The sequence below is a fragment of the Mastigoproctus giganteus genome, chromosome 6 (genome assembly GCF_048544385.1).
Source record: "Mastigoproctus giganteus isolate SK-2022 chromosome 6, ASM4854438v1, whole genome shotgun sequence".
NCBI classification, from domain to species: Eukaryota; Metazoa; Arthropoda; class Arachnida; order Uropygi; family Thelyphonidae; genus Mastigoproctus; species Mastigoproctus giganteus.
Window position 1 is genome coordinate 14,911,360 of NC_143580.1, and position 12,504 is coordinate 14,923,863.

General features: G+C 34.0%; 1 protein-coding gene across 2 annotated transcripts in view; it reads right to left on the minus strand.

Moving 5' to 3' along the window:
* Syt14 (Synaptotagmin 14) overlaps nt 1–12,504 on the minus strand; it is a 125,369-nt gene that overhangs the window by 37,255 nt on the left and 75,610 nt on the right. For both annotated transcript variants that reach the window (XM_090374972.1, XM_090374971.1), the window contains exons 4-6: nt 7,534–7,790; nt 2,505–2,690; nt 885–993 (exon numbers count right to left, since the gene is read on the minus strand). In XM_090374972.1, coding sequence (XP_090231098.1) covers nt 885–993; nt 2,505–2,690; nt 7,534–7,790 — 552 coding nt within the window. The remainder of the gene's footprint in view (nt 1–884; nt 994–2,504; nt 2,691–7,533; nt 7,791–12,504) is intronic.

Consider the following 12,504-nt stretch of genomic DNA (forward strand, 5'->3'; position numbering starts at 1 on the left):
ATATGTAGTTATTGTTATTGTTATTTGGTTTTTAGGGGCATTAGCAACTAAGGCCATATTGCTCCGTGAATATGCAGTGGTCATTCCATGACCTTTCCGCATCCTCCGTATTTGGTGGTGACGGGCTCGAACCCCGGTCTAATCAAGAAGCGTGTGCTGCGCACTGCTGCTCCTTCCCACCTGGCTATGGAGGCGCCCCAATATGTAGTGCAAAATTCTGGGAAAGCAAATATGTCTGACTAATGTAACTACAGAAGGTCATTATGTGGTAATAATAACTTTGATAAGTTAAATGAAATGCTTTTCCACATGATAAAGTTAAAATTCTCATCCTAAACAGTCCCAACTACCAAATTAAGTGGCATTTCTGAATTCTAGTATGTAATTCTGTCATCAGGACAAAGGCAGGAATTTGAAATTTTCTTTTTTACAGAAAGAAAGAAAGAAAGAAAGAAACAAACAAACAGACAAACAACTGTCTGATCAATGCTCAGAATCATTCCTAAATCATACAAAAAAATAATATGCCACCACAAACTGAAAGGAAATGAATCTATTCCAGTTTTCAGATGCATTTGATTTCAGTGTTGCAACCTGTGTCATAGCATATTATCTCTCTGTTAGAAAGAAAGTAACCCTCGACATCCTCTCCTTCAGAAATTCTGTCAGTAAGGTAAGCGGGACTATTTAGAGCAAGAATGTAAAACTTTTATTTTTCCTGACCAATATTTTATTAATTCAATAAAACTAATTTAATTTTTATGATATGGGAAAGTTTTCCATCAGTTTATTAAAAACAGTTATGATTAATTTTATCCTCCTTTTCTGAAAATATAAATTAAGTTAAACAGAGTAAAATCAAATTCCAAAAAAAATTTGCTTACCTGGTGTTATGCGACTGAATATGAAGTTCTCATTAAATTGTGGTTTACCTCCATGTCGTATTTTGGTCTTAAACTTTTGCCTTTTATGAGGCAGCAACAATAATCTCACCTATTTGTTTAAAAATAAACAATTAAGAAAAAACTCACCTATCCATTTAAAAGTAAATCATAAAATTTTTTACATTACTTGTGTTAAAGTAAAAAAAAATTAAAATTCACTAACCAGTAAATATTAAGAAATCATTATTTCTATCTTTTGCAGAAATAATTATGTCAGAATAGATTACGTTTTCCTTCAAGAAAGGAAATTTAATTTCTTTAATGAAAATGAATGGAATGATAGCAATTCTGGGTGAGAATGATAACTATTCCTATTTATATAACAGGAATAGTTACCATTCAGTTTCTGTCTTTTAAAACATACTGGTTATACATCTTTAGTGACATGATACTGTTTTACATATCTTTGGTTACCTGAAAGTGAAGGACTGTATTGCTTCTTTTTCTGTGATTAAAACAGTTCAGTAATGGCCTTGGTTTCAGCACATGGTTATTAAAGAATAGCACTACATGAAGGTTTAGTTCCTGAACAAAAAATGTCTATGATCAGCTGTTGGGTGCACATCTTTTCAATAGATTTTTGCCTACATTCTACATCAAACTATGTTTGATGAAAAACAGGTTTCCTCTACTTAAAGAAATTACAACATAGCAAAGCAAAGATCAGAGAGGGCTTTTCTGCAAGTCCATAAATTTATGCAATCATGAACCAGTGCTTTTAATCAAACTTCAAATTATGTTAGATGTGTGGCTTGAAATGTTCTTAAATAAGCAACTAAAATTTTTCTGAGAAACCACACTCTGAAAAATTACATTGACAATATGCAATCGATGCTTAATGCTAAGAGTGATAGCCATTATTGCATTTTAAGCATAATGCATCACCAAAAATGTATTTTCTTTAGTCCCACCTTAATATTTTCATGCCATAGGTGATAAATACAGAGAGAGGACCCACCCAGATACATCAGCATGGATATGTGCTATGAAGTTAGTGGTGTCCTCTGATGAGTCCACATTACCAGTGGACTCATCAGAGAGAAGACCTAAGTGATGCTTGGAAACATATATCAACAGAGAAACTTAATATATTCGTAATTTTTTTTTATGTACAAAAATTATAAAATGCAAAAAATTACTTTTTTTTTTAATTGTATTTTTCTAAAAGCTGGTAGGTAATCGAAATTTAAGGTTTGTTTTTTAAATAATGATCCAATAATGCATATGTAAATTGCATATGTCCATGTGAGGAAAAAAAAAAAAAGACAAAACAGTATATCATTAGTTTCAATTTATCTAATATCATTAACATTAAAAAAACATACTAAAATATGAATTTGTGTTCAAGTTCCTCTGTTAAACTGGCAAAAGAATAAATAAGTATTTTTCTAAATATATAGAAATAGAACTTCAATTATACTAATTGCTTAATTAGCAATAATTCATTGTTAAAAAGGATTAGTAAACATTTTATTAATTAATCAGAAAACATTCTTTTCTAGTTTTATTAGGACTGATACTGACAAGGCAAGGAGAGAGATACTCAATTCAATTGTATACCTGGACGTGATTGGCGCCACCACGTTCACGAGATGGTAAATCTTGTGCCTGCAAAACATGTACTGTCATTTTACGTGAGGGAACATCATATGCAAAACCTACTTCGAGGGCCCCACAGCGGGTGACATTTCCAGTTTCCTGATCTTCTATGGTACTGTGCAAATCGCTCACATCAAACAAGTGGTCCTGGATCAAATTAATAAAATTTAGTTGAATATCTCATGCAAAAAAAAACAAAAAAAGTAAGAATTACATGAAGTTATAACATAGAAATATCTACTGTGATAGAAATAGAACTTCAATTATACTAATTGTTTAATTAGCAATAATTCTTTGTTAAAAAGGATTAGTAAACATTTTATTAATTAATCAGAAAACATTCTTTTCTAGTTTTATTAGGACTGATACTGACAAGGCAAGGAGATAAATATAAAAAAATATATAATTTTTTTTTTATATTTATTCTTCAACATAAGATAAATATAACAATTTGAATATAAATTTATAATTTATTAAATAAAATTATAAACATAATATATACTTAATAATTACATATTACTGATTCCATATTCTATTAATAATGAAATAAACTGAAGGTCATGAAATGATAAGGTAGCAAACAAGGAAACAAGTATTTGGTTCTGTTTCCTTTTTATAATGAAGTACTTCCCATTTTTTTTCCTTCCATTTTATCAACTGCTAAGTTGATAGCAGAATGCAATCAGTTGGTATTTTCTGCCATGAAGGGAATTTGTAATTTACCAGGGTACTACTATATATTTGGTAGGACAAATAAAGATTTATTTAAAAATATTTACAGCAGATAACATTTGAACTACATGTAAAAGTGCAAAACAAAGGGAACATATCTGTATACTGGCTACTTTCCAGTCATTGTAAAAGTGATTTAAATTATCTTCGCTGTGTCCATTACTATGACTGCTTCAAGCACACTGGGACAGTCCCAGAATATGCTGATAAACACTACTGTTATATAATAAAAAATGTTACTATACCTTTTTTTTTATATTTGCTGTGATGATTTCAAGCAATTCTGTAGGGAAGTGGAGGATAGATGCTTATTTAACTCCAGCAGAGCTTAATAATTTTGTAATAACTGAGAGCAAAATGGAGGAGAAATTTTTGAAATTAAACATAAGAAAGGAACAAGGGGTAGTAGTAGTAGTAGAAGTAAGCAAACGTTTAGCCATAATAATGAGACCATCCTTGGACTCAGGGGAGGACCCCATGGACTGGAGATGTGCAAATGTATCCCCAATTCATAAAGAGGGGATTGAAGGGTGACAAGTAATTACAGAGCTGTTAGTTTAACTTCTGTTATGGGGGAAATAATGGAGTCACTGGTCAAGGAAGCATTGCAGAATCCACTATGGAATTATTACAGAAAAATGTTTTAGATGTTAGAGGGTGCTTCTATTATGGAATTATTACAGAAAACATGGTAACTTCTGTTCTGGGGAAAATAATGGAGTCAATGGTTAAAGAAGCATTGCAGGATCATCTAGACAAGACTGCAGTAATAATTCAGACACAGCATGGGTTTGTTAAGGGGAAGTCTTGTCTGTCTAATCTGACTGGATATGATGATGTGGTCACAAAGGAACTGGATGCAAAAAATAATTTTGATATCATATACTTGGATTTTAGGAAAGCTTTTGATACTGTGGCACATGGAAGACTACTGTACAAATTGGAGCAGTACAGTATTAAGGGTAAGTTGCTACAATGGATAAAAGGGTGGTTGAGTGGGAGAAGACAGAGAGTGGTAATCAATGGATCAAGACAGAGAGTGGTAATCAATGGATGCTGCTCTTCGGCCCGTGACCACCATATACGGAGAATGCAGAAAGGTCAGGGAATGACCACCGCATATCCCCAGAGCAATATGGCCTTAGTTGCTAATGCTCCTAAAAACCAAATAACAAACAAACAAGCTGCTCTTCGTGGACTAATGTTATTAGTGGAGTCCCCCAGGGTTCAGTGTTGGGCCCATTGTCGTTTTCTATATTTATCAATGATATTGATGAAGGTATATCAGACTTAATGTCCAACTTTGCAGATGATAGAAAGGCTGGCAGGGTTGTTAATGACAGTATGCTACTGCAATAGGATCTAGAAAAGTAGGGAAGACAGGCTAAGAAGTGGCAACTGAAGTTTAACATTGACAAATGCAAAGTACTGCATATGGGTAGAAGTAATCCCAGAGAAACACACCAACTGTGCGGATCTACACTCAGGGTGGTAAAGGATGACAAAGACCTTGAGGTAATTGTGCAGTCAGATATGAAGTTTTTTGAGCAGTGCAGACAGGCTGCCAGAGCAGGTCATGGGGTCTTGTCAAAGATATACAGGAATTTTGCTAGTAGGGATAAGGAGGTGATAATCCCCTTGTATAAGGCAATAGTCAGGCCACACCTTGAGTACTGCGTTCAGGTCTAGAGACCTCATTTTAGGAAGGATTGGATTTGGATTTTATTGGCGCATTAGCAACTAAGGCTATAATGCTTTTAGGAAGGATGTGGAGTTTGTTAGAACAGATACAGAGAAGGGCGACATGATTGGTGAGTGGAACAAAAGGGTCCCCTTACCAAGAAAGGCTTAAGTTCTACAAATTGCATCATCTGGAGCTAGGCACTTGCGAGGTGATCTGATTGAGGTGTATAAGGCCTTGAATGGGTTGAGCAGGCTCAATGCCGATGGAATTTCTCCGATTATGAACCTGAGGGGGCATAAATTCAAATTGAGGAAAGACAGTTTCAAAGAAGAACTGGACAAACTTTTACAGCAAATGGATGTGTGAAATGGGATATTTTTTTTTTTTTTTTTTTGCTGATGCTGTATAAGTTTGCTATCTTACATCATGTGCCTCTGCTAATGCTATTCTGGTATTTAGTAAATAGTTTAGGTTTACATAACAGTTTAATTTACACATCTTATACACATTATTTACATATCTTATATACACATCATATATTATTAATAGTATTAAACTTGTTACAGTAATAGTATTTGCTGTATAGGGCAAGGAAGCCACAAGTTTTTGCTGCACTAGCAAAAAAAAAAAAAAATCCCAAGTAAATAAGAAAATACAAATTACACACTTCTCTCCTTATATAGGTAACCATCCAGTTTACCTTTGAATTTATTCAAACTGTCAGTTTCAACTATCTGCAAAGGCAACTTGTTCCAGCAATCAACAACTCGTTGGCTAAACGAAAACTTCCTACAATTTAATCTAAACCTCAAAACCCTGTACAGGTCACTTCTGAGATGCCTAGTTGCCAAGTTTTATTTATTAAATAAAATTATAAACAGAATATATATTTTATAATTACAATCTTTATAATTAAAGATGGCACACAAGGAAACAAGAATTCTGATTTTGTTCCCTTTTTATAATGAAGTACTTCCATTTTGTTGGCCTCCGTAGCCAAGTGATCAGGAGCAGGAGTGCTGTAGCAGATGCTCTTCGAGTAGACAGGGGTTCAAGCCCCTGACTGCTAAATACAGTCGATCTGTCAACCCACACTGGACCAGCATGGCAGATTATGGCCCATTTCCCTCAACATGAATCGCCGTTAAGGTGGCTTCCATCCTGCAGTGGACTGATAATGGCTGCAGTTTACCTTTTAGTTTTACTTCCATTTTATCAACTGCTAAGTTGATAGCAGAATGCAAAAATATCTACAGCAGATAAAATTTGCACTAAATGTAAAATTAAAGGTGCAAAACAAATCGAACATATCAGTATACTAGCTACTTTCCAATATAAGGCTACTTATTAAATAAAGCTACTCCTATTTTAATTATACAATAAAAAATTAGGGTAAATAAGGTAATTAGGTAAATAAGTAATACTTCTTACTTTTTTGAATAAAATTTATTTAATATCAAAATTTGAAGGCATAAATAAAAGTACATATTGTCACCTGCTTCTTGATACAATTCATAAGCACTGATGCATTCATCCTAGCAGTGCATAAGAGGAGAGTGAATTGCACAGTAATCGCATTCCTCACTAGAGTGAATTTCTGTCCAGTGAGATGTTTTTTCATGGCACTAGAAAGGTGATAATTACCAAGCATTAAGTTTGAGTTACATGAGTAGTGTTTTAAATTCCAGCTAAAGGACAAAATTTCCTGGTGAGCAACACTGACAACATATGTGTGCTATTTTCAAACATGTTTGCTAGGTTCGCTGCTAAAAAAATTGAGCTGTACTGCAATACCCACTGTAACTAGCATGTACCTGTATATTTCAATTCCACTTTCATTAAATACATTTTGTTTCAAAAAATAACAGCTGTTACTTATTGTCCCCTCAAATTTCATTTGCTTCAATAGACTAATATGTCCTCAGATATACATTTTGTATATATTAAAATGTACTCAATTTAAAAATAGCATTAAGCATTAACATGCATTCAAAATTTTCCAATATTTTGTAGAGGCAGGATATATTTGAACAAAGATGGTGCATGGGTATTTGCCAATATCATTGAATTTTATCTGATGATATGGATCAAAGTAAGAGGATCTAACTGAGGTAAATAAGGCTCTGAGAGGAGAAGGTAAAATGAATGAGGGCAAAATTTACACTGTTATAAATTATTCCAGAACTAGAGGTCATAAAGTCATAAATTCAAATTACCAGAAAGAGGTTTAGACTGGATTGTAGGAAGTTTTCTATTGGAGCTCTTAATTACTAGAATAAGTTGCTTCCATAGGTGACTGAGATTGAAAACTTGGGCAAATTCAAGTCAGATGGATACATACCTATGTGAGGAGAAGGGAATCACAGAGGTAGTTTATTTTAATATATATATATATATATATATATATATATATATTTTATTTTTTATTTTTTTTTTGGTGTAGCAAACATCTGGGGCTTCCTTGCACCATATGGCTAATATTAATACTATTAATTCAAAAATAGTAATACTTGTATTGCAACACATTAAATTTTTAATTACTATTATATGGCAAAATGTTTATGTATTACTTACATCCATTATGGAATCTCCACAACCAGAAAGAGTATGATTTGAAGCAGCTGGAGAATCATCTATATTTTGAAAGGCACTGTTCTCATAATGATGTTGCTGCACATTATTGTCAAGCAATGGTTGTGCCACAGCTCCAGAATCTTCCCTTGTTTCTTCATCACTTACTTCACTAGAGAATGACGATGCACTTGACTTTCCAGCACGTCCTTTCTCCACAAGGGAAATAGGGTCACCATGGATAACCCCACTTCCTCCTTCTTTAAGCATGCCAAAAATGATAAATGAAAATAAACATTATATAATAGGCATAATGATAAATAAATATAGAAAATTATGAATCAGTATAAAAAAATGAACAAGTGCACAAAGTTTCAAACTGCTAATTATGAAAAGACAATTATTAGTTTAACACTAAATAATGAAGTAGTCTCTCACTTTCTTCCCATTTCTCATTCCCAATCAATCATACTCAAATAATTCATTTTGAATTATATTAAATAATTTATCTAAATTATACTTTTAATATAATTCATATTAAAAAAAAGTTTCCCTAATATCAGTTACATCTTTTTAGAAATGAGCATGTGGTGAATGGTTTGACAAGCCATTTAAAATAACTGATTTCATTAGAACAGTATTCTTATGGTTCCTTTTACTTTAATGCATCTTTAAGGTATCTGTTATCAGATGGCAATTTTCACTGCCCCATGAGACACCACCACTTTGAATTATTGGAATCGTCAAATAACTAAACCCATTTTCAAAAATCTAAGGAAAGGTGAACTTCAGTCAAATTAAAGGTAAAAATATCCATGCAGAACAGAGGATCCATACCTTCCTTTTAACCATTTTAACCTGGGCAAAAAATATTAAAGTAATAATTTATTATAGGAATGAAAACATGGTTATATTGTTTTAAATTATATTACATTTAAGAAACACTTGAACCACAAAATAAATACAGCAAATTAATTAATGCAATTAAAACAGTTATAGGTAAAGCAAGATGCTATTCTGCTCCTATGAACCTAACCAAATCCTTATATCAAAACAAAAATTAATAAATAAACATAAAAATAACATTATGAATAGAAAAGAAAAGTACCAAAGCAACACTTATCCTCAGAAGAATGAATGCACTCCTCACCCAAAGGAGACACATCCCCAAGAATGAGCACTACTAAAACAGTAACACAAAAATACTACAAAAAGAAACAGAGCCCATAACCACTATCTTTTCAAGGGATGCTGATGTCCCTTGAAAAAAGTTGCTAAGGAGGTTAAGCTTGAATCTTAGTACACTTAAAAAGTTTTATAAACTTGAAATAAAAAAAAAGAAAAGAAATTGGTGGGCCTATAAGGCCTAGTGCCATCATTTTTGTTGGTCACAGTAATCTAAAATTAAATTATAAATGAGGAGGGTAAGGAGGCGATGGAAATGCTGAAGAAGATGAAAAGGACCTAAGATATGTAATATAGTCCACAACATGAAGTTCTCTCAAAAGTTTAGTAATGGCAATGCATGAAGGGTGGGTACTGTCATGATGTATAGCAGGGGTGGCCAACTTAATTTGTGATGCGATCTACTTTTTTTTTCTTCAAAATGTGCTGTGATCTACCATCTCAAGAATTTCATTGCACATGGTTAAAAAAGTTAATCAACAGATATTGAAAAATGTTGCTGGCGAAGGTAAAGAAAGCCAACATGAGAACCACGGTTAACTTCAGGAACCTTTTAGCGGTCAAGCGCATTTCCCAATACTGCAGCTTCTCACTGCAATCTCGGTAAACAGATGGTGCGTGTTATTGGTAATGGGAGTAGAAGTCGATAACAATGTATTGATTAGTATTTTCTTATTATCAAAAGCAGATTATTGGAGTTCATGGGTGTAATGCCTTCGTGGCTGAAATTTACTTATGGGTATACCCTCCAGACTGCCCCAGTCTTAGGGTGTTTATCCCCCTTCCTGCTATTTTAACCCGATAGGAAAATGACTTCTACTGCAACTACCAATAATATGCACCGTCTGTAGAAGTCATTTTCCTATCAGGTTAAAACAGCGGGAAGGGGGATAAACACCTTAAGACTGAGGCAGTCCGGAGGGTGTACCCATACATAAATTTCAGCCCTCTCTTGAACTCCGATAATGATTCTCGCGTTGGCTTTCTTTACCTTAGCCATGTCGTTTATAAATTTTAAAATTAAATACAATTCAGAATTTTTATTTTAAATCCATATGTATTTAAAATTTTAATTTATGTGATGTTTGTGTCTTCATGTCATCTGCCAAGCTTTCAAAATCGGGGATACTGTGATAAGGCTAACCGTAAAGTATCTTCTGTATGCAAGTCTGTAAGAGTAGGGAGATTCTTTGTCTTTGTTTGTTTCAAATATGAAAAAGGCCGATTCACATAGATATGTGGAACCATAACAGAAATTTAAAAGTTCACAGCATTTTTTTTACATATGGGTACTTTTCTTGGCAAACATATTTCCAAAAGTCTTTTTCTGATGATCTGGCTTTTAGGAAGATATCGTTTTGCAATGTAATAATTTCATTTTCAAGTAATATTTTCTCCATGTGAAAAATCTCAGCAATTTTTCCTGCAATTTGTTTTGTGTCTAAGTTGACATTAAAGGGATAAGAAATATATTGAACAATGTCTTCAATTGTTTTAAAATCACTGAATCTGGTTTCAAAATCATCCACAACCAGGGTGCCTAGGTATTATCTGGGTGAACTACTCTGCTGTGTGCCTGTATGTGCGGCTGAACTTTTTGTACCAGTAGTTGTGGATGTTATCTATTCCTGGGGGTTTCCAGTTGTTGTGAATTCCTGATCGACTGTTGTACTTCTTCTTCCTCCCGAATCTTTTGCATATTTGCAAAATGATTGAATTTTTTTTCTTTGAGATACTTAGCCATTGCCAATTGAAGACATTGTTCAATATATTTCTTATCCATTTAATGTCAACTTAGACACAAAACAAATTGCAGGAAAAATTGCTGAGATTTTTCACATGGAGAAAATATTACTTGAAAATGAAATTATTACATTGCAAAACGATATCTTCCTAAAAGCCAGATCATCAGAAAAAGACTTTTGGAAATATGTTTGCCAAGAAAAGTACCCATATGTAAAAAAATGCAGTGAACTTTTAAATTTCTGTTTTGGTTCCACATATCTATGTGAATCGGCCTTTTTCATATTTGAAACAAACAAAGACAAAGAATCTCCCTATATTTATATGCAGAAATACTACTAATCATGTCACCCACATTTTTATCTTTTCCTTGTAATTCCAAATTCATATCACTTAATTTACTGGTAAAATCTGCCAAAAAAGCCAAATCACACAACCACTCTGTATATTGTAGCTGCTAATAATCATCTCTCCTTTGATCAACAAATTTTTTAATTTCATTTGGCAAATTTTGAAATCTTTGTAGAAACCTACTCTGACTCAGCCACCTCACATCTGTGTGTAATATCAGATCTGGTTCATTTTCATTGATTTGCATTTTGAAGTCTCCTTTGAAGAGATTGTCCTCTGATGGAAATCATGATTTTGAAAGTTATGTCCATAACACTTTTAGTATTTAATCTTTTGCTGGCTAACACTTTTTGGTGGATGATTTTTTTTTTTTTTTTTTTATGAGAACCCCAAACACGAGAGGTATTAGAACCTATAGTACTTAGTACCGTGCTTGGGTTGGAGGTTGAGAAGACGAAAGAAGATATTTGTTGATATTGGACTTAACTTCTGTAGATTGTAATTTTCAGGAAATAGGTATGAAGGAAGGTTGTTCCAGAAAACGGCAGTTGAATGAATAAATGAGGAAGATGAAAAGTTGGTTCTGTGGGTTTGAAGTTGGACAGTAAATGGATGTTGGCTGGTGGCGGCACATGTTCAGACTGTTTTGAAAGAGAGAGAGCGGGAATTATAGAAGCCAATTCAGAAGAACAGTGCCCATGGAAGTATCTGTAGAAGAGGCATGCAGCAGAAACAGTGCGTCTATGAGAAAGCGAGTGGAGAGACTCTGTTAGAGATGAATCATTAATTAACCTAACTGCCCTCTTCTGAATGGAATCAAGAAGCCTGAGAGAGGATTTGGGGGCACCACCCCAGATGTGGGAACAATATTCCATGGTAGGGTGGATTTGCGATTTATACAGAGTGAGCAGCTGTTTGGAAGAAAAGTAACGCCGAGAGCGAAAGAGAAAACCAAGTTTTTTAGATGCAGAGGAAGCAATATTTGTAATGTGCTTGTGCCAAGAGAGATTAGAAGTCAGGGTAATCCCCAAAAGAGATATATCATTTTGCCTAGAAATCGGAGTGTCACTAAAGATAAGCATAGGAGCAGAAGAATCCTTTTTGCGAGATATAAGACAAGATTGAGTTTTAGAAGGGTTGAAATCAACTGTTGTCTTTGCCCCACTGGAGAATTACCTGAAGATCGGCATTTAAGGAATTGGCAGCAGATTTTCGAGAACTTGAAGCTGATTGAGCTGGACAAGGTTTCTCAAAATGGAAAGTTGAATGCAATGTGCTATCATCGGCAAAACTATGGATAGGATTTCCAGTCAATGGAAGGTCATTGATATTCAAGAGGAAAAGAGTGGGGGAAAGAACTGAACCTTGGGGGACACCGGCATTAGTGGAGAAGTTAGAAGACAGAGAGCCATCTACCATCACCCTCAGTGAGCGATCAGAGAGAAAACTGGATAACCAATTACTAAAAACAGTTGGCAAACCATAAGATGGAAGCTTGTTTAGAAGACCTTTATGCCAAACACGATCAAAAGCCTTTGAGATGTCAAGAGCAACTACTTGTGTTTCACCGAACCTTTCCATTGAATTAGTCCATAAATGGGTAACATAAGCCAGAATATCACCAGTGGATCGACACTGACGGAATCCATACTGGCGATCGTTGATCAGACGGAAGGTTTCTAGGTAGTTTAAGAG